This window comes from Sorex fumeus, unplaced genomic scaffold (genome assembly GCF_029834395.1).
Source record: "Sorex fumeus unplaced genomic scaffold, SorFum_2.1 ptg000045l, whole genome shotgun sequence".
NCBI lineage: Eukaryota > Metazoa > Chordata > Mammalia > Eulipotyphla > Soricidae > Sorex > Sorex fumeus.
The window spans coordinates 1,223,043-1,246,713 of record NW_026606102.1 but is presented as its reverse complement, the minus strand read 5'-3'; the positions used below and the strand labels follow the sequence as shown (position 1 = coordinate 1,246,713).

Here is a 23,671-nt window from a genome sequence, read left to right as displayed (position 1 = left end):
CTATCAGAAGCTAAGGGGCCCCTGAGTACAAGTCAGCAGAAAGTTGTGAAGAATTAGGTCTTAGACTAGCAACTGACCTAATCAAAGCAGATGGGTTGAGGCAGGCAGAATTAAACAGGAGGACGGCATCTTTGTACCTTGTAGTATGTGGAGCAAGACAGAGATGGAGAAAGAGGACGTATATGAGCCTAGGAAAAAAGACTCCCTTGCAAGTGTCGTTTTAGTCTATAAATTGGGCATAGCCACCCCCTCCCACAGAGAGATCTCCTAGTTAAGCATTCAGAAAGCTTCTGCTGGCTGTCCTCTTCATCTCCCTGAACCTTCAGAATGATCTTATCAAAATACTTGTGGGTGGAGCTAGAAACTCACTGGTAACAAATGACAATATTATTTTAAATTATATAATGAGGGTGGGTCAATCATACCAAAAAAATCCCCACTTCTGCAGGAACCATGAAATAGCCCATGGACAATGATAATAATCCTGAAAATTGTGCCAGATGTGAAAAATACTTGTTTTAAAAAATCAAAAGCCAGAATTAAGCCTGAAAGAGAAAAAAATATGTATGTATGTATGTATGTATGTATGTATGTATATATGGCTGGAGCAATAGCACAGCAGGTAGGGCATTTGCCTTGCACGTGGCCAACTGGGCCGACCTGAGTTCGATTCCTCTGCCCCTCTTGGAGAGCCTGGCAAACTACCCATGACATATTTGATATGCCAAACACAGTAACAACAAGTCTCACAATGTTACTGGGCCCACTCGAGCAAATTGATGAACAACAGAAGGACAGTGACAGTGACAGTGATATAGATAGATAGATAGATAGATAGATAGATAGATAAAGAATGGACCTATGCTACTAATACTGGTAGGGGCTGTTTCCTTTTCAGTCCATCTTATATAACACCCTTATGCTATATTTTAATGACTTTTGTTCATGTCGAGAGAGCCGCAGGGATTTGTGTGCCCTGATTAAGGCAGAGGCAACTGGGAATCCCATGCGTGCGTCTGTTCCTGATACTGGCAATGCCGCATCTCCCCGATCCCACTGAGGTTGGCGTGGTTGATTCCTTTTGCTTGCGAAGTCTGTCCTCAGACTCCCCTTGCCCACACCCCCCCTCCCACCCTGGAGCTGTGGGCCGGATTGTGATGTCTGCTCACTAATTTTGCTGTGACTGGGTTGTCTGGTTGGTGATTCATGTTTGTTCCGAAGCCGTCCATCTGTGTTGGTTGCTTTGAAACCATGCCCCGGGGGATATGAAAGGCCATTTGTCTCCCTAAGACCACTTCTCTGCAACAGAGAATTCTTCCCTGGCTGCTTCAACATTCCAGCAAGTTCTGCTGGGGCCAGAGGCAGCACGAAGCAGGAAAAAAAACCAAGTAGAAGCAACCTGGCATGAGTTGGGGTCAAGGAGGTCTCTTTCCTGCTCACCTGGCAGGGCCCAAGGACCCGGATCCTGACGCTGGAGACTAACGGCTTTGTGCCACCCACTTTGAGGGGGTGTCTTGGGGATGCCCTCCCTAGCAGCCAGGAGGGCAAGGGGGAAGCCCTGGTGCAAACCCTCAATGGAAAGAGTTCTGAGAGTTTTTAGAACACACCCACTTGGCACCTCTTCTGAGATGGCAGCCCCAAAGCACACAGCAGTGATATTCATGATATTTAATGACTAGGGCCGCTTAGCACAGACCAGAGACATGGCCCCTGGCCATCGGACTGCAGCACAGGCCCAGCTGTTCCAGACACCAGCTCCTTTTGCTACTGCAGACCACAGCGTCTGGCAGATTCTGGAGGGTCTGGGGCAGCAGCTGTGGGCTAACCATCTCCATCCTGATTCTAATGCTTTTGAAATTTCAAAGCTCAGGGGATTGAGTAGAGGACACAGGGGTCAAGGCCTTTGCCTTGCCCCCTGCCAGTCTGGGTTCAGTTCAGACATGGCATATGTTTCCCCCCACCAGACCCTTGCCCAACCCAGCCCTGCAAGGATTAGTCCTTGAGCACAGAGCCAGGAGTAAGACCTGAGCAACACTGAGTTTGACCCCTCCACAAAAAACGGGGCGGGGGGGGGGGTCGGACAGAGAAATAAATGCAAAGTTCATGTTCACTCTAAGCATTGAAGCAGCTCATCTCCACCTAAGAATGCCCTCTCAGTGTCCTCACAGAGTTCAGTGCCAATAGCAGGACCTGGTGTTCCTGCAGAGTCTAGGTGGCACTTGGGGACCTTCTGCGCAAAGGAACACTTTATTTAACTCAACAACAAGCATAGCACTCAATGAACTCAAGCAGAAAACCTTCCATTTTAGTTCACTTGCTGCAACCTATTTGCTTAAAGCTAAGTTTTAATGCCAGCAGGCTGCTCCATGGTATGTGAATGAGGGCAAGGGTATCTGAGGGTACACAGTATGTAAAATCCCAGCAAATATCTATCCACAGGGCCTGGGAAGCCTCAATGCAGAACAGACTTTCATGGCTCTTCTTCATCATCTTGACCAGAGATTCTCATTTGCTACTTCTTATCAAACACCTAGAGTTTGGGAGTTGCTAAAAAACAAAACAAAACAAAACAAAACAAAACAAAACAAAAAACGCTTCTGCTAATGGTCTCCAGGAATGCATTTAGTCCTTTCTTCCTGCTCTAGTTTTTAAAATTTTTCCTTTCTTCTTTTTTTTTTTAACTTTAGGCACTATCATTTACAATACTATTGATAGGATTTTCTGCATACATGTTCCAACACCACAACCTCAACCAGAGAGCTCCTGCACCTCCTCTGCCACTCCTACACACATAAACACACACACACACACACACACACACACACACACACACACACAGTATGGTTCTGTAGAGCAACTCTCAAGTTCTGCTGCATTTGGCCATTGTTATAGTAAGCTCCACCAGAAGTTACCCCTGAGTGCAGAAATAGGAGTAAGCCCTGAGCACAGCCAGGTGTGGCCCAAAACTTTTATTTTTGTTTTAAAGGAGCATTTTTAATATACCTTTTGGCCATCCGTATGTATGCTATATGTTTGAGGAAGTGTCTGTTCATCTCTTCTCATTCCCCCCCTCCCCCAACTTTTTTTAGATGTGTTGATTGATTGATTGTCTTTTTCTTCTTAAGTTTTTGTTAGATAAGTGGTGAGGAAATATTTTCTCCTGATTTGTTGGGTGTAAGGTGTAATTTTATTCTGGTCACAGGTTTTGTTTTGTTTTTTGTTACTGTTTATCTCTCTCTTTTTTTTTTTGATTGCAGACACTTTATAGTTTGTAGTTTGATATAGTCCATTTATCTTTGCTTCCATTTACTTGGACAATGGCATTAAAGATACCTCTGAATTCAGTGCATGAAGGGTTATGTCTGTGTTTTTCTTAATATAATTTATGAATCAATTATGGATTAAAATCTATCATCAAGATCCTTAAGCCATTTTGAATAAACTTTTCTGCACTATCTAATAGGAATCTAAGTTCAATTTTTCTTTACAGGTAATTGACCATTTTTCCAACATTGTTTACTAAAAGAAGCTTGCCCCTTGCTCTACTTCATACGCTTCCCTTCTTTGTAAAAATTTAGATGTCCATATATCTGAGAATCTGTCTTTGGGTTCTCAATTCTGTTCCATTGTAGACCAGAGACACGAAGAATCTGTCTTTATTCCAGTGTCATACTGTTTTGATTACTATGGCTTTATAGTATGACTTAAAGTTGAGGAATGAGATGTTTTCCAACTTCTTTTTCCTAAGATTTTTTGGGCTACTTGGTAGGGTGATATGCCATATGAATTTTAATAACATTTGGTTTATGTATTTTTTAAATGACATGGGTATTTTATATGAACTTCATTGAATCAATATAATGCTCTGGGTCAGATTGTCATTTTGATAATATTTCCAATTCATGAACAGAGGTGTTTCTAGTTCTTGTGTGTTCTTTTATTTATTTATTTTAATTTTAGGGCTGCTCCTGGCAGTGCTTGGGGCTTACTCCTGGTTCTGTGTTCAGGAGCCACTACTGGCCTCACTGGGGGACAATAGGGGTGTTGAAGTTTGAACCTCGGTCAGCAGTATGCAAGGAAAATGCCCTACCTGCTATATCCGGCCTCTTCCTTTATTTCTTTTAGTAATTTATATTTTTTATATATGTCTTTCATATCTTCTGTTAAAATGATTCCCAGTTCATTTGGCTTTTTTGAGGTATAATTGTGAATAAGGTTCCTTTTTAATTTCTCTTCTATTCATTGTTTACATATAGAAATAAGATTTCTGTGTGTTAATTTTATAGTCAGCCACATTGCAGTAGCTGTTTCTGAGATAGGCCTTAGTTCCCAAACCCTTCTGAAATAGGCATATGATATCGTTAATGAGACTAGTATATTCATTTATGCCAGAAAATTTTCCAAGCAGGAAGCCACATTCAAGTGACAGCTCAGAGTCTGACACCTCGAGGGGTGCTAGGTACTCTGTCTGGAGGTGCCTGCTGTCACCCATGAGTCTGTGGCTGGATTTTATTTTCCGTTTGTCCAAGTGGCTTCTGCCTCTGCCAGGCCAGGGCTGGTGACTAGTGGGTTCCCATCCTGCCTCCCATATATACTGACATTAGACTCAGGGGGGAAAGAGTGAACTTCCAGGGTCCCTTTCCTTCATAGAAGATGGTATTAAAATGGTTGCAGCACAGGACTCTTGGGAGAGTGAAATGCTCTATACGCACAAGGTTTTGTGAGAAGGGCCTAGGTCTCAAAGTGTGCTGGATATCCTCTCTTCTTACACATCTCAGCTGAGCAGTCTTCTGTCTTGTCTTCTAGCTTTGACGTGGAAAATGGCCCGTCCCCCGGTCGAAGCCCTCTGGATGCCCAGGCTGGCTCCTCTTCGGGTCTGGTGCTGCATGCCACCTTCCCCGGCCACAGCCAACGCAGAGAGTCCTTCCTCTACCGATCAGACAGTGACTATGACTTGTCACCTAAGGCAATGTCGAGAAACTCTTCCCTTCCAAGCGAGCAGTAAGTACAAGCTCCCTCTGGTTGCGTCTCACTTCATCATTCAGGCAGCAGTAACTCTCTCCTCTTTGAATCTCGGGAAGGTGGGAGGGAGGGTGAATGTGAGTCCTGGTGTCAGGGATCGCCCTGCAAGGACCTCTTGCATGAACTGGAGTCTCCAAGACACAGACAGACACACTCCAGTTTAAATGCTATGGATATGTTAAGAAAAACAGAACAAAACACTTCATCTGGCTTCATTTCCTGAACTGCTGCATCGTTAATGGAGTGTGAACTTTAACACTTTTTGCCAAGGACCTGGTGCTTTTTTTACAATTTGGTATGTGGTTTGTGCAAGGCAATGGGAGAGAAGACAAATTGATGATTGTTTGGTTACTTGCCACCTCACTCGATGCCCTTTGTGTGATGGCATTTAATGAGCTGACTTCCAGCCACAAGTCTGTGTCCCTTCTCTGGAACCTGAACACAATGCACACTTGTGACTGGGCTCCTGGGTGCCACTAACATGCTTGACTGCCTAGTCAGCACTACTGATGTTTCTGTTTGACTGCAATAATTGTCAATCTCTAATTTTTATTTCAAGAATCACAACTAGGTTGTGTTGCTTGTATATTCCATTTCTGAAACCAAGTAAAGATGGATGCTGGAGTCCATGCCTTAACATGTTTCTGGGCACACAGTCAGTTGTGTTTTGAAAACCTTGTATCACTTGTATCACTTGTCATCCCGTTGCTCATTGATTTGCTTGAACGGACACTAGTAATGTCTCTATTCGTCCCTGTCATGTGCTAGTGTATCCCAATCATGTCTGCTCGCTCCAGGAACATGAAGAGCCTCAAACTGTTCATTCAGGGTCTTGACAAAGAAGCCCAACCATCTCGTAGGTGAGCAGCTGTAAAAAACTACACACACTGAAAGGTGTGTGTTCTTGGGCTCGCCAGGTCGCTCTATCTCACAGCCTGTATTCTGTGCCCTAGAGCCACTGTGTGTGGACTGGATCTGGATGGCTGCTGGCCAAGGGCAGGCTAAGGAAGGAAAGAGAGCCAGGCTGGTTGGTCTCAATAGAGGTTTATTCCAATCTTATCACCGTTCACTCCTGACTCTCTTTCTCCTTCTCTCCTGCCCCTGATCTGGAACCCCCAGCCCACTATTACAGCCTCATTAAATCCCCAAAGCATGAGGGGTTGGGCTTACACATAGGTGTGGTCACAATCAATAGGGATAAAGTTCTTTCCCTCAGGGGATGCTGCTTCTAGGATAGATTCTCTTTGGGCTGAATCCCATGGGTGTGTTTCTCCTCTCCTTGTCCAACAAACATACAAGCATTCATAATATTAATCATTTTGTATGGACACAGTAAGAGATGCATTAAGCTTATAGAATTGCTCTCCTGGGGACATCTTGATCTCAGACTACAGTGCTCAGGCCAGATTAGTCTTTCCTATCCCTAGCAGGGTCCTAGTCTTGTCGTTACTTTTGGATCATAATAGCATTTGTCCATGATCAAGCTCTTAACTTATAGGTAAGAATTGTGGCACTTTGGCCTGGCCCATTTCGATGCCAGGGTAACTCAGAGCTTGCCCTGGGTCCATTCAGTCCCTCATCGGGACCCTGCTTAAGTTGAGAAAGCAGATGCCCGGGAATAAATAATATTCAAAGCCAATTAAATCCCAAGTTACAAAAGCATAATATTAATTGTCTTCTTGTGTCTATACAAAAGGACATTGCTTTTTTTGTTTTTGTTTTTGTTTTTTTTTCCCTTTATTTTATTTTTTTTAAAGTTGTAGATTTACAATTTTTTGTGCTTTGGTTTCAATTATACAATGATCAGATACCCATCCCTCCACCAGTGCCCATTTTCCACCACCATGGATAATATCCCTCCCACCCCCATCCCCCCATCCCCACTGTCTCTGTGGCAGGGCAATCCCCTGTGTTCTCTCTCTCCGTTTGGGTGTTGTGGTCTGCAAAAGAGGCATTGAGTGGCAAACATGTTCAGTCCATAGTCTACTTTCGACATGCATCTCCCCTCCTGGGAGGATCCTCCAAACATCCTTTATTTGGTGCTCCCTTCTCTATCTGAACTGCCCTTTCCTCTAGGATACCCGGCTGGCCTCTAAGTTATGGAGTAATCCTCCTGGTGCTGATCTCAGCTATTCTTGGGTATTAATCTCATACTTTGTTACTTTATATCCCCCAGATGAATGCAATCTTTCTATGTCTATCCCTCTCTTTCTGACTCATTTCGCTTAGCATGATACTTTCCATATTGTACCACTTGTATGTAAATTTCATGACTTCATCTTTTCTAACAGCTACATAGTACTCCATTGTGTAGATGTACCAAAGTTTCTTTAACCAGTCATCTGTTCTTGGGCATTCAGGTTTCTTCCAGTTTCTGGCTATTGTAAAGAGTGCTGCAATGAACAAACAAGTGCAGATGTCACTTCGACTATACATTTTTGCCTCTCTGGGATATATTCCCAGGAGTGGTATTGCTGGGTCAAATGGGAGCTCAATTTCTAATTTTTTGAGAATCGTCCATACTGTTTTCCAGAAGGGCTGAACCAGTGGACATTCCCACCAACAGTGAAGGAGTGTCCCTTTCTCGCCACATCCACGCGAGCATCGGTTGCTTTTGTTCTTTTGAATGTGGGCCAGTCTCTGAGGTGTGAGATGGTATCTCATTGTGGTTTTGATCTGCATCTCCCTGATGATTAATGATGTAGAGCATTTTCTCATGTGCTTTTTTGCCATTCGGATTTCTTCTTTGAGAAAGTTTCTGCTCATTTCATTGCCCCATTTTTGGATGGGGTTGGATGTTTTCTTCTTGTGGAGTTTAACCAGTATTTTGTATATCCTGGATATCAACCCTTTGTCAGACCAATTTGGTGCATGGAGTGGATTGCTGTAGCCCACCTATTCCCCTTGCTCCCTCCCGAGGAAGCTTGGAGAAATGGAAGAAGAAAGAATTCCTCCCCTGTCCATCACCAAAGCATCTGAAATTCTGGTTCTGCATGGTCTACAGCAAGATGATAATCTCTCTGCATGCTTCCACTTCCAATTTGATCTCTGCCACTGCATATGGTCCCCTGACAACCATCAGGATTGAACACTGCACACAGATACAGGACTAAGTCCTGAGCTCCCCTGGGTATGGCCCCACCACCAGTCCCTGCTTGCATCTCTAAAAGCTAAAAAATTCATGGGATAAAGTATGGCATATAGTCATGGGACAGGGACAGGTTTAGCCTGTCCACTGTTCATAAAGGAATGAACTTGATGATAGATTTATAAAGAGTCAAAGCAAGTCCATACTACATTTGTTCAGCCTCATGGGAAGCCAATGTCCATGACATGTATGCTTCCGGTCTTGAGTAGAGATCTGTGGGTGTCCATCTTAGTTTATGATCTAACTGTCCTTACCCTGAAAGCATGCAACGTTTCTGAGAATGGGAACCTGTTTTTAATTCATCTGTGATATATACCATGTTTGGGTTTATCTCTTAAATCCAGGGACACAACAGGGCACAAGAATTGGCCAATGTTTGAGACATGAGTGCCCACATGAATGGGGATCACCCATGATGGAAAGAGAACTGAGGGCCAGGTGCTGCCCTCCACATTAATGGGCAGACATGCCCCTGGAAACACTTCCTTGCTGGTAGCTTTAAAATGCTCTCTGCCTCTTTCACAGAAAGGTGACCCCCTTTTCACTTCCTTTCCAATAGCAGAAGGAAGACCAGTGGAATTTTCCAAGCTGGAGACCTTAGGCAGTAACTGATATTTTTATAACATAGGTTTTTAAAGACAAACATGCATGTCTTTGTCTTTACCGGTCTTTAACGTCTGGCCTTCTATAGTATGACATTGCTTTGTCCTTTTTCCCTTGCCACAAGGAGATTAGGTTTATGGGGTCACACCCATCAGAATGCTCCTAAGTCACTCCCATTCTTTTGTTTATCTGTAATCACTTCTCTATGCTCTCTTCCCCAACCAGTTAATCAGTTTTTTTCCCTAATCAGTTTCTGTTAGTTTGTAAGGTCAGATCTTTCTAGGACCCTGAACTTGGATTGTAAGTTAACATTGCCTTTCTCCTCTCCTTACGTCTTTTGAATAGTTTACTTTAAAGCAATGTCCTTTTGTGTATTTGGTGAATATCCTTTCCCATTCTGTAGACTGTCTTTGTATTTTGGTCAGTTTCTTTGGAGGTGCAGAAGCTTCTTAGTTTAAGATAGTCCCATTTATCTATCTCTGTTTTCACTTGCTCGGCCAGTGGCGTGGCATCTTTGAAGATACCATTAGCTTCAATGTCATGGAGGGTTTTGCCAACTTTATCTTCAATGTACCTTATGGTTTCTGGTCTGATGTTGAGGTCTTTAATCCATTTTGATCTTACTTTTGTACATGGTGTTAGGCAGAGTTCTGAGCCCATTTTTTTGCATGTAGCCGTCCAGTGATGCCAACACAATTTATTAAAGAGGCTTTCTTTACTCCACTTCACATTACTTGCACCTTTATCAAAGATTAGATGAGCATATGATTGAGGGGAGATGTCAGTGTATTCAACCCTATTCCATTGGTCTGCAGTTCTGCCTTTCTTCTAGTACCATGCTGTAGACCATGCAGAACCAGAATTTCAGATGCTTTGGTGATGGACAGGGGAGGAATTCTTTCTTCTTCCATTTCTCCAAGCTTCCTCAGGAGGGAGCAAGGGGAATAGGTGGGCTACAGCAATCCACTCCATGCACCAAATTTGTGACAGGTCAAAGCAGCAGCAAGAGAAAATTCAGAGTTCATCAAACTGTTGCTCAGTAGCATGGAGAGTTGCCAAGTCATTCAAAGGCTTCTAGAAGATTCCACCCCAATTTCAAATTAAACTGTAGTAATTCCTGAGTTAGATTCAAATAGTTATTGAAATATTGAACTTGGAAAGTTCTTAAAGATCATAGCCCAATTTCGTCTATAGTTAGTAAAATACAGATTTCTTGTGGAAAAATTCTGTGTTACAGGTCCCAGATCCTACTGGTTTGCCCTCTTTTTAATTGTACCCACCAGTGAAGTTTCCTCTCTCGTTTTATAATGCTTCCAAGCTTAAATTTAGGCAAGTAAAAGCCAGCATGATATAAGGATCCTTGCACTGCTAGTGGCTGATCCTGGTTCAGTCCCTGACACCACATATAGTCCTCTGAATTCTGCCAGGAGTGATCCCTGAGCACAGAACCAGGAGTAGGTCCTAAGCACCATGGGTGTGACTCACTCTCACCCCCAAATTTAGGCAATTAGATTGTATATGTGAATAATCGAGTATCATTAAATATCATTCTCAACTTTTTAAAGTTTTTTATTTCCTTTTATTTATTTATTTGGTGTGGGATCGTGGTGGTGCTTGAAGGCTACTCCTGACTTCATGTTTGCCAGTTGCTGCTGGGGACCATGTGGTGCTCAGGATCAAGCCCTGGGCCTCCTGAATGCAAAGCATGTGCTCTAAGCTATGGAATTATCTCCCCACAACAAAGATACTTTTACAAGTAAAAAAAATTAAAAAGAGCACACTTTTATAATATCAAGCCCGGCAAGCTACCGAGAGTATTCGATATGCCAAACACAGTAACAACAAAGTCTCCAATGGAGACGTTACTGGGCGCGCTCGAGCAAATCGACGATCAACGGGAGGGCCTTTACCTTTTCGGAGAGCCCGGCAAGCCACCGAGAGTATTCGATATGCCAGACACAGTAACAATAAAGTCTCCAATGGAGACGTTACTGGGCCCGCTCGAGCAAATCGACGATCAACGGGAGGGCCTTTTACCTTTTACCTTTTAGTTTTTTCCTAAGAAAATAGAGCTGGCATCAGACCAATACCCTACTAACGATACCTACAAAAAAGACATATCAAAATCTGTGCATGAATGAACATAACACAAAATGTTGTTTTGAAAATATTTCCACATCCCAGTCAAACTTTCATAAACTTGTCAGTTTTGGGATTCATATTTCTCAACACAAAAGAAGTGGAGCTTGACTAATTTCCAGATTCTTCTGTTATTTGTTTTATCAGGACTCTGTTGGGAAAAATCCAGCTTCACGTGGGCATCTCTAGCAAGAAGGAAATAACGCTCTCAAAGCTCTCTTGCCCATTAGTAGTCTTCAAGGAAGAATGGATATGAATTGAGAAGCAATACTTCTGTGCCTCTCGTTGCCTATCCTGCTCTCTACCTATACAACCTGAGGAAAATAGGGGGGTGACAGGCAGAAAGCTTCAGGTTTAAACTGCAGGATGGCCCCTGCTTTGGACACCGTCTGGTACAAAACAGACATGAGTTTATATAAGAGGTGGAAATCTTTCTCTAAATTCTTTGCAGTTATATCCTATCAGGTAATACGAGCCCTTTAACAATCTCTCCTCTGCAGAGGAATAAGAGTTGGCAATGATCAGGAGAATGAGAAAGAACACATGAAGAATATATGCATGGAATGGAACATGTTAGATTGACTTTAACTTTCAGAACCCAAAGAGAGATAAGCGATGTGGATTTCTAGTAAAGATCCCCACTGTGTCCCAGAAGAAATTGCAGTTGCTTTCCTAGATGTGGCAATCGCCCGTCAGTTCCTGTTCTGTTGCTGGGTTGAAGTCATCTTGAACGTAATGGCTTTATACAGGCACACATTTCCCAGTGGGATCAGAAAGTACCGGAAACTGGGGAAACCAGTTATGTTGCCCAAAACAGTGGTAGGAACCATTCTCGGCAGTACTCAATTCTGATCGTTCGCTCTTAGAGCTACAAGATGAGAGGTCCAGGTTACCTTCACTTGACTGTCCTGCTTCCAAAGCATCAGACAGATAAGCATTTTCCAACCAGCATTTGTCTGAGGGCTACGTCAGTCTCCAGAGAGAGTAGTCAATAGAAACAAGACTTTCGAACTAAGTGTAAAAGAATAAATAGCAACCCCCTTCAATGTCAGACCTGTTTATGGGTGGGCCAATCAGCATGATATGGTGTTTAAGACCTGAGTTCGAATTGCAGCTACCACAGCGACCAGTATCATGACTCTAAGAGCTGAGCTCTTTTCTAGACAAAATGATCTGTGGGGGGAAATAGTTGCATTTATTATTGAGCATTTCCTATGTACAGGGTGCTATTTAAAGAACTTTACAGACATCCATTCAGTGAGTCACATCATTCCAATGTGCCCAGCACTATCACTCTCTTGGCTAAAAGATGAGGACATCAAAACAGAAGCATTTACTAAATTGAAAAAAAAAATCTATAGGTCTAAAGCAATGGAATCCAGATCAGTGATTTTCAGCCATCAGTTATTCCATGAAGTGGTGCTGGGTTCACAAACATGAAAAAGGTGGAAGACCACTAGTCTTGATGATTAAACCATATGGGAATCCAGTGCAAAAATAGTCTAATGGCTAAATGCAATCCTATTAATTAGTGCTATTTTTCTGTTAACATCAACTTGTGTTCCTAATTTTATCTAAATCGTAAATTTCTCATTCACCTCTCCACCAAGATCACAGACCTTCTTTTTTTGACCAAAAAGCTTTCTTAACTTTAGCCACTCTGTTATCAAGTAAGATGCTTTTTGTAACTCCCAGGGAGTTCAGAGGAAGTTAGTTGGCAGTAGTAATCCTTTCAGACAAAGGCAGAGCTGCAAAGGTATACCTTTGAGAGACATAGTCAGGCAGAAAAAAATTGCTCACTGCTCAACTCAGCTGGAAACGTTAGCTGGAAAGAAGAGCATTGAGTGTGAAGAACTACTGCTCAGTGTGGCTAAGGCACAAGGAGGCAGTGGGATCTATGCAAACCTTCTATTGCGGTGAGGGGGGTGGTAGGTGACAGACAAATGTCCTTGAAGGATACTCATTCAGTATGAAGAGTGGTTGGAAGGGTGGAAAAGCCTCGTGAGTAGTGGTCAAGAGTCTTATGTGAGGTAGCTTGGGTACTCTAAGTAACAGAGAATGGCATTTGGCATTAAAACAAATCTAGTGGGCCGTTCAGAACTATTTGTAAGTCATGATCAGCAGTGGTTGGTGATTGATTATAGGGCAATGAAGAGTGACATTTCATACTTGACTGAAAGAATAGGTGTTACATCATCCCCTGGGTTCTAGAACTTCTTTTATCACATGCAATAGTATACACATCTGAAAATGCTGTTCAAATTGTAAAGCAAAATATAAAAATGGGTTTTCTTGATGGCTGTGGATTAAACAAGGCTGTCCCATAGAAATTCTCACAAACTTAGAATGTCTTTCATAAGTAGAAACAGATAAGAAGGGAGATAGTGGTGGTGATAGTGATAACTACTACTAACTACATGACAAAAATGCTTTCACTATTATAAGAGTTGTATCATACTCTCATTCTCATGACACAATTTTATAAACAACCTGAAGTGTGGAAGGGTCCTTTGCCATCTATCTCAGTGCTAGAAAAAGGAGTTAAGAGAACACCAGTGCCACCCAACTCCCAGATCTGTTCTTTCAATCACAGTCTTCTCTGTTACTTGATAAGGTCAATTAAAATCACTCTCACAGGTGGCCAACAGGCATATGAAAAATGCTCATAGTCACTCATAATTTGGTAAATACCAATCAAACAGTGAGAAACCACCTCACACCTGTGAGAATGGCACATATAAAAATTTTTGAAGTAGCCACTGTTCACACGGTTGTGGTGAGAAAGAAACCCCCATCTGCTGTTGTTGGGTATGTCACCTGGTGCAACCTCTATAGAAGGCAATATGAAAATTTTTTAGAAAAAGAAATAGAACTCATGCATAGTCTAGTGATGCCACTTCTTGGCATCTATTCCCCAAACACAAAATCATTAATTTGAAAGAATATATGTAGACCTGCACGGCAGAGCCTGGGAAGCTACCCGTTGTGTATTCCATATACCAAAAACAGTAACAATAACGGGTCTCATTCCCCTGACCCTGAAAGAGCCTCCAATATGGCAGCATTGGGAAGGACGAGTAAGGAGAGGCTGCCAAAACCTCAGGGCTGGGACAAATGGAGACGTTACTGGCGCCCAGTCGAGGAAATTGATGAACACGGGATGACAGTTATGACAGTGATATGTAGACCTATGTTCATTGCTACACTTAGTACATTAGCCAAAATATGGAAACAACCCAAATGCCCAACCACAAATGAGTGGATTAAAAAGTTGTGTTATGAATACACACAATGGAATATTATGCTGCTCTAAAAAAGAACAAAATCATGCAATTTGCAGCAATATGGATGAAACTAGAGGTTATCATGCTGTATAAAGTCAGTTCTAATGAAAGGGAGAGATACAAAATGATAACTCTTGTATGTGGAACACGGTGAGGTAACAGCAGGGATTCATATGCAGCATAATGGGGAAACTGACACGCACAGTTGAGCTGGAGGTGGTGAGAGGGAGGGAGACTGCGTTTCTTGGGAGAGGGAGTTGCGTACACTGGTGATGATTGTGGTGTTGGAATTATGTCCATAAAAAAAAACCATTACTAATAGTATTTTAAACCAAAAAATAAATGAAATCAATATCACAGGAAAAGTGAAGGATTCTATGCAGCAGGAGGAAACAGACAAAGCTAAAATAATTAAAATCTAAAGTTTAGCTATAAGGACTGATAAAACCATGCTATTTGCTGCAATTTGGATAAAACAGGAGCATTTTGTGTTAAGTAAAATAAATCAGGAGAACAAGGCCCTATACCAAACGTTCTCAACTCCTCTGTAGTATATAGGATGAACATGGCTAAGAAATGGAATGTATAGAAGGTGGACAAAATATTGACTCTGGGTCACAGAAACAAAAATGCCAAAGACTGAGTGAAATGGAAGGAAAACAAGAAGAGGAGGTCTGGAAGTAACATAGGGCAAGGTTTGGGGTCTAGGGCTTATCTGTGACGGAAAAGTAGAAATATGTACATATCTCAACTACTATACCCCACAGTACTGAGAGAATAGCCAAAGCACAGTAAGTAAAATTTAAAATGTATGAAGGAATTAGGTTTGGGGCTGGGAGGGAGTATGAGGTCACTGATGTAAAGATGGTGGGATTGGAGGTGAGAATACTACATTCCTGAAACTTTCTGGTAGATAACTTTGCAAATTAGTACCTAAATAAAAAATCTAGAGTTTTGAAAATCATCTCAATATTTTGAGCAAACTCAACTGGAATTAGGCACTTCTGAGTCTTCTCTAAATTGCAATGTGCCAGTTAAGCCACTAGGTGTTGCTCCTGAAACGGTTCTGAATACCCAGCCTTGTTTTCTTGCCAGTGGTTTGGGAAATTAAGAAGCAGATCCGTTTATTAATCAATCGGGGGGATGGGGGTTATTATTTCCAAGCCATCTGAATCTTAACTATTAACATACTGAACCAGACTTTTAAAATTCTGAATGCTTCCAGAAATAATTCAGCTGAACGCAAATAGAGAGGATGCGTTGTGTTTTGCTTTGTGTCTCGGCTTTATTTGCCATATATTATCTATAAGTCGTCTGATTATTTCTCCAGAAGCTGTTATCTAACCCAACAACTTTAGCTCTTTCAACTCAAATCTTTTAAAGGAGGCAGATCTGAGTATCTTTGCATCTATATATATATTAAATTATTATTTTTTAGAGTATTAAAAAGCCGTTTATGGAATCCAAACATTCATCTTTTGCCTCGGAATATTTTGTTCTCCTAATCTTAATTCTCTAATGATAAACTTATGTTGCTCTGGGGCCCTGATCATGTTTATTTATCTCCCTGGAGTTCCGAGTATGAGCAGTTTGGGGCACTCCCCCTTTTAATCACTTCAGCGCTAGCTTCCACATAGGTGGATTTGCTTTCAGGATTTGGCCCTCCATCCAGTGTTTAGACTCCAGAAATCCAGGAGCCACGAAAGTCCTGCTAAACTCTAACTCCGCTCCTTTATCCCCAATTCACCCCGTTGGTTGTGTTAAGGAACAAAGTGAACTTCACAGCAGAAATCTGAACAAAAAGCCAGATGTTTCACCCCTCTGAAGTTCCTCTCCAGAAAAGACCGAGGGAAGGACTGTTCTTGACGGAGTCCACCCTTCTGCTTTTCTTCCAACTTCTCTTCCCTTCCCTCTATCCTGTCTCCTTCGGGCTTAGCTCCAAGAATCTCCCCTCACCCCCATGCTCTTCCTTTGCCTCTCTCTTCCTCAGGAAACCACCCCCTGTGGCTTTCGCCATCTCCCTCTCTTAACTCTGATTCCCACATTCCAGCCCACTTGGTGTATCCATGAGTATCTTAGGATTCAAAGCTAGGAAGTGGCAAGACTCCCCCACGTCTCCTCCCCTTCTACTTTCTCCTCATGCCTCCACTGCTTTCCCACACACCCATTTTGAGAAACTGAACAATCTCTTCCTGATCGCTTCACTGTATCACTGTATCACCACCAGCATCCCGTTGTTCATCGATTTACTCAGCGGGTGTCAGTAACGTCTCCATTTGTCCCAGCCCTGAGGTTTTAGCAGCCTCTCCTTTACTCTTTCTCAATACTATTGGAGGCTCTTTCAGGGTCAGGGGAATGAGATTCATTATTGTTACTGTTTTGGGTGTATCAAATACACCACGGGTAGCTTGCCAGGCTGTGCCATGCCCTCATCTCTTATTCACTGAAATTCCAGAATCTTGGAAGATACCTAAGGCCTCTCCCAAATGTCCTTACCTGCTTCTTGCTGTGCTGCTCCCTTTTCCTCTCCCCTGAATGGCTGTTTTATCTTTCCAACTATCTCCAGTGGTATTTCATTTTGCATATTACCATTTACCTGTCTCACTAAAACCCTTCACCAACACCTCTCTTCTGCAGCAACTCCCTAAGGATCATCCATTGTGTCCACAGTGTGGGTAAGAGGTACCTTTCATCTTATTCTCTACAAAGATGAGCCGCTAATGGGCTTGGCTCTATCCAAACAGCCACCAGGCATCTCCCTGACATGTTAAATTCTTTCCTTTTCACTGCCTTTGTTGTCAGTACCATCCATGTCCTTGAAAGCCTGCCTTCAAAGTTCATTTCAACACCTTCCATTCCATCAAGCCCTTCTGCTTTCTCTAATATGTGATTCTCAACTCACCTTTTTTCACACCATCACATAGCCATTCTTGGCATCTATCATTCCACAGTCAATATATATGTATGTACATTTGCACTGTCATAGCACTGTCCTCTTGTTGTTCACCATTTGCTCAAGTGGGCACCGGTAAAGTCTCCATTGTGACACTTGTTGTTACTGTTTTTGGCATATCAAATATGCCACGAGGAGCTTGCCAGGTTCTGCCATGCGGGCAGGATACTCTCGGCAGCTTGCTGGGCTCTCTGAGAAGGATGGAGAAATCGAACCCGGGTCAGCCGTGTGCAAGGCAAACACCCTACCTGCTGTGCTATCATTCCAGTCCATGTGTATACATATAGTTTTAAGAATATTTTCTTGGGCCTGGAGCGATAGTACAGTGGGTAGGTCGTTTCCCTTGCACGCGGCCGACCCAGGTTTGATTCCCAGCATCCTATATGGTCCCCTGAGCGCTGCCAGGAATAATTCCTTAGTGCAGAGCCAGGAGTAACCTCTGTGTATCTCTGGGTGTGACCCAAAAACCAAAAAAAAAAAAAAATTTTTAAATTTCATATAATAAATACTTGTTGGCAGGAGCCAAAACAAGAAATAAATGGTTAAAAGTAAAATCTCAACAGAATTTATTTCTGAACACAGAACCAGCAGTGATCCCTTAGCACAGAGCCAGGAGTACGCCCTGAGCACAGTCGGGTGTGGCCCCAACTCCATCCCTACTGCCCCCAAAGTGTAGATATTTTGAGAATCGAATAGCCCTAGTTTTTCCACTTGCTAGTTGTGTGTTTTACGCAGTTGTCTGTTGGCTCGGAGACTTCAAGTCATCTATAATGGGAATGTCAAGAGGATTTGCCTCAAATCTGGTTAGCACAGAGTCACACATATGTCATCGCAACCCAAAAAGGCCAACTTTCAGCTATACTCTCTTTCTCCTTAACCAGACAAGTAAAAGCACAGGAAGTCAGCTAGATTCACTCCAATGGGACCCTTAGTATTGAAAACGAAGGGAGATCGAACCCGCATGACTCTGGAGAGGAGAAGCCCTGGTGGGCAACTGCATTCAGGCTCTGGGTGCCAGGTCAGCTTCTCTGTAGATGAACCCAGGGAGCAGCTGCTCCTCTAGTTAAGCGGTGAGGACACATGTTTGTTTATTCTTTAATTGAATCACTGTGGATTACAAAGTTGCAAAGTTATTCATGGTTGAGTTTCAGGCAAACAATGTTCCACCCCCAATCCTTTCACCAGTTCACTTCCCTGCAACAGTGTTCCCAGTTTCCCTTCTGCGCCCCTACCCCACCCCACCCCACCCCACCCCAGCCTGCTTCTTTTTCTTTTTTCTTTTTCCTTTCAGGCACTGTGGTTTCTAATACTGGTACTGAAAGGGCATCATGCATATCACTTTACGTCCTAGTCAGCACTCCAAGCGACCACTTCTCTCAATCATTGTGGTAGTGGTCCCTTCCCTGATCTAACCACCACTCCTCCAGCCTCACCCCCTTCAGTGGCAGTCTTCCTATTGGGGACCACCAGCTCTCCTGCTTTTCTATCATATTGCCTTTGGGTGTTTGTTATTTACCTAGTACGTTTCTTTATATCCTGCAAATGAGTGAGACCGTTCTGTGTTTTCTCTCCCTCTCCTTCGGTCTCATTTTACCCAGCATGAGGCTCTCCGGATCCATCCACGCATCAGCAAAGTACATGACTTCATCCTTTCTTACGGTTAAGTAGTACTCCTAGCATTCCACTGACATGCTTGTGGGCTGTCCACAAGGTCAGAGAAGAGACCAGACATCACTAGGCTGCACTTCTGAGTCACATCGAGGTAACAGATTGATCTGATACCTGCAGCTTTATCCTGTGTTGTCATCTAAGATTCTTGGGATACTTCTGCTTCATGTGTGCTTGTGCCTGTCTCAAAACAGGGCAGAGAAAGAGGGGTGTGAGGGAGTGAGGGCACTTCGGAAAATGCTTCTGATGAATCCTAGATTACAGTCAGATTTACATAACACTAGGTACAGCTCAATTCTCTCTTAGGCATCCAGTGAGCCACAAACACTTACCATCTTCATAGGCTCACTCAGTACATTCCCTCGAAAAGTTTTTCCTTGGTACTTTCAGGGGGGAAAAAAAGTTACACTGAAAACAAAAAGTAATGGGATTCCCAGACTAAAATCTGTGTTTAAATGGCATGAAGGCTGTGGTTCAAATCAACAAAAGCCAGGAAATCCAAAGTTAACCTTTCTCCAGACAGTTGTGCCATGTTTCCGATGCTCTGTGTCTGTGCACCCACCCTTCCAGTTTCCTGGCTCTGGAAAACCAACAGCTCTCTGGAATGGCAGCAGAACACTGGACCCCCCCCCCCCACCCCCAGCTTCAAGGCAAGATGGCCTGAGGAGAATTGCTTCCTTGCAAATGCTTTAAACTGAGAATCCAGAGGCCTGGACAGGAGGACTTTTGTTGTTGGATTTGGTACTCTGAGGTGCCTGGGACTGAACCTTCACATGGAAAAGCACTACTCAGTCATTTGTGGAGCAACATTCACAGCCCTGGGTGAACTTTTGTCTTCAAAGTTCCTGAGATGCTCATTTTTTAGACGTCCTGCTTTGGTCAGCCCTGTGTTTTGCCAAGATGGGATTTACGACGCCTTAATGTGCCTAACACTGGTGGAATTTGATATGATAACTTGCCATGTGGCACCATGACGAGTCAAAGGCACTTAAAAATGTTTCTCTCCTCTCTTTTTCAACAGACACGGCGATGACTTGATCGTCACACCATTTGCCCAGGTAGGTATGACAATGGCATGTCTGGCCCTTTTACCCCCACATACTCCCTGGATGATGTTTCGAAGTGTGGCAAACCTCTTCCTCTCCTTTTGTTCCTAATCACTCAAAACATTTTCCCTCCAGGTCCTCGCCAGCTTGAGAAGTGTCAGAAACAACTTCACTCTCCTGACAAACCTTCATGGAACATCCAACAAGTAAGCTTGGACTTTCTGTGCAGTGATCAAATGCCTTCCCTAAAGGCCAGAACATTCAATGGCAGTGTAAAGCAATAACAAAGAAAAGTAAAAAGTTTTAAATTGCATGGAAATCTGCCTTCCAAACTAAGTTAGGATACATGAAGGACTATGAAAATAGAACATCATACCATCATATTTTAGAACCGGTCAGATGTTAGAAATTAGTCTGAATCTTAGTAAGCTCTCTGCCCTTAACTCTTAGTACACAGGGGAAACTTGACAAATGAATCAATCCTGTGAGGATCTTTCCATTACTCCTTTATTTACTGCTTTGGAAGATCCAGTAATGCATTAAAATTCTTTTTGAATAAGCTTATGAAGGAATTCAGAGGTTCAGACTTAAGATCAAAGGTGCTCCACAGTTCAAGTAGAACTATTTTATAGTAAGCTATAAGTAGGTTCATGCAATAATCTCTATGAGTAGGATTGTCATCTCCTGACCCCCAACTAAGTGCTCAGCTTTGGTCACTGTCACTGTCCTCTCATTGTTCATCGATTTTCTCAAGCGGGCCCAGTAACGTCTCCATCGTGAGACTTGTTGTTACTATGTTTGGCATATCGAATACATCACGGGTAGCTTGCCAGGCTCTGCCGTGCGGGTGAGATACTCTCGGTAGCTTGCTGGGCTCTCCAAGAGGGGCGAGGAATCGAACTCGGGAGGGCCATGTTGGCTGCATGCAAGGCAAATGCCCTACCCGCTGTGCTATTGCTCCAGCCTGCTGAGCTCTGATCTTCCTATCTGTAAAATACACAGAATGTGGCATTTTTGCAACAAACTCACTTGACCTAGGCTGGAGAGAGAGCACAGGGGAAGGGCAGTTGCCTTGTCCACAGGTTCTGCAGATGGTCCCTTACCAGGAATGTTCACCCAGTGCAGAGCCAGAAGTAAACCCTGAGCACAGTCACGTGTGCCCCCCCCCCCACCAACAAAAGTGAAAAGATCATTTCACTCTGTGGCTCTTACCTGAGCTCCATGAAGTTCCCTTCCAGCCTTTTTTAAAGATCATCCCAGAGTTCAAAAGTTCACAGAATCAGAATCAGGAATGGAAGGACTGGAAGAAACTACAGCGACCCTGGAAACACCCTCTTTGCTCTACAAAGGAAGCTCCACACCCTCAGGAATCCAGGAACTTGCTAACAACCACCCTATATGCTAGGCACACCACGGTGTGATCCTAAATCTTATTTTTCCAGTCAGCATTCAATAAAGGGCATCCTCAAATACAGCCTTTGTGACAGTATTTATTTCTGAGATAGAGAGAAACATGTCCATTTCTTTGAGTTGCTCTGAAGCTGGACAAAAATTATTATCATCATGAACAACTTTTTATCATCATGGTGACTCAATAAGATTTTTTTAAATTAATATCAAACAGATTAGTATGAGAAGACTGAATATAGTCACCTATGTGTAGGAAATTGGCCTGGCTATAAATTCTAAAGTAAGTGGGTGGCCCAAAGGTGTCATCCTATGTAAAGGGACCTCATGTGTCACTCAGGGAGCAAGGAAGGGTTCTCACATCATGAGGAAGGCATGATTTCATATGATAAAACTTTGCCTCTGGATGTTAGCCCTGCCTTAAGATAGGTTTCTCTGATTAAGAAAAAAAAAAGAAGATTGCTTCAGAGTTGTCCCTAACTCTAGGTAATCTGCATTCTTTCAGTGAGGGTAACAATTTCTCCTGAAACCCTAAACTGTCTTCAGTTCCACATAAAAAAGTAACTGACCTTGAAAAAGGAACACCTGTTGGGAAGACACACACCAATCAGCAGCCATTCAATTTCCTTTCATACAAAGTTGGTAGCATAGATTCTGCCTCAGAAGTTCACTTTTCCTTTCACTGTTATGAACTTTTGAGGTTCCCAGGAAGGACTCCATGTACCCCCCAGAAATCTGCCCATCTTTGCTAGCTCCTCCCTTGCAGCATTCTCCACACTATCATGGGTGTCACACAGGCTGTCTGGACATGTTCCTCACCAACTGGAAGCAGGGCAGTGGTTCCAAACTTACCTTGAAGAGCAAGGTTAAATGTGGGAGTCTGACACCCAAGGCGTTTCCTGATCCAACTCTTGTTTGGTTGAGAGTTGATTGGATTCGTATTTGGTACATACAGTGGGGACTCACCTAACCTCTTTCATAGGAATCCTGCCTGTTTATTCCTTTGTAATCAATTCAGCAAAGTTTGTATGAGTACTTGATATTCATATGAACATATCTGGATGAATTTAACACTCTGTGTCTATGCATACATGGATTCATTTAGCACAGTTCATCCATGGATATAAACATCTATTTAACACTATTCATTGATGCATTTGTGGATTATTTAACATCTGTTTTTCCATGCAGATATGGATGTATTCAACTGGAGATACACCAGTGACCAAAACCGACTAATCTCGTTTTTTCAGGGTTGTGTTGTAACAGGAAGTGTCAGATAGGCAGTGGTGATCACTCTAACCAGGTCTCCAAAGAACATGGAACTATCTTCTAAACAGTCATTTAGTTCTTCCATGTCTATTCTCCAATCTGATGATGGAGTTACTATCCCTCTTCCTCAAAAATCTCCATCACCCAGGAACTGCCTATTAAATACCCCTCGACTTCATAACCCTCCCCAATTCTACCATTTGGCACAGCACGGTCCTCCCATTGTTCATCAATTTGCTCGAGCGGGCCCAGTAACGTCTCCATCATGAGACTTGTTGTTACTGTGTTTGGCACATCGAATACATCACGGATAGCTTGCCAGGCTCTGCCGTGCGGGCGAGATACTCTCGGTAGCTTGCTGGGCTCTCCGAGAGGGGCAGAGGAATTGAACTCAGGTTGGCCATGTTGGCTGCTTGTAAGGCAAACACCCTACCGCTGTGCTATTGCTCCAGCCCATCTTTTTGGCCTACCATGTGGACAAATTAAGTAGCATTTGTGTATCTTGCTTTCCCCATCTATAAATTAGGACTGTTTTGAGGATTCATTCAAGCATTTTTGATGGTATCCAGCACAAAGTTGGCACACAAAACAGTGTTAAGTTTATATCATTGAAAGTTGAATTTCTTTTGTTGCATCCAGAAATAGTGTAACACATTGGGATTTCCCCAACCATTGTCTCAGTTAAAATCCTTATAAATGACATCCATGGTAAGTACTGTTGTCCACCCCCACATACAGGAAACCAGATTTGGGCAGATTAAACAATTCTGCAAGGACATACTACATCTGATGAAGAGCAGAGTTATTATAGAAACCCCATGTCTTGACTCTGCAATTCACTGTTGCTGATATTTTATCTGGGTTATTTGAAGAAACATCTGAAAGCTTTGGATAAAAGTGTTTTGGGGATAATTTGTAGAATAGGTGAAATTCAGAGAATGAAGATTTAGAGATGTGATCTAACAGAGAGTTCTCTGGAATTAAGCTCACAGGAATTGGTCTCTGAACCAAGTGATTGATGGAATTGTGAAGGAAGAGGAGAATAGATAGACATTTCAAGGTTACTCCTGGGTAGCAAGATTCAAGGTCATTTCATAGCCCCAGGGGAAATAGAATGGTGAGAGTGAGG

The 23,671-nt window shown here is 42.9% G+C and overlaps 1 protein-coding gene across 3 annotated transcripts in view; it reads left to right on the top strand.

Annotated features, from left to right (window-relative positions):
* PDE4B (phosphodiesterase 4B) overlaps positions 1-23,671 on the top strand; it is a 687,840-nt gene that overhangs the window by 533,768 nt on the left and 130,401 nt on the right. For all 3 annotated transcript variants that reach the window (XM_056122176.1, XM_056122177.1, XM_056122178.1), the window contains 3 exons: positions 4,807-5,001; positions 19,839-19,875; positions 19,999-20,069. In XM_056122176.1, the coding sequence (XP_055978151.1) occupies positions 4,807-5,001; positions 19,839-19,875; positions 19,999-20,069 (303 nt within the window). The remainder of the gene's footprint in view (positions 1-4,806; positions 5,002-19,838; positions 19,876-19,998; positions 20,070-23,671) is intronic.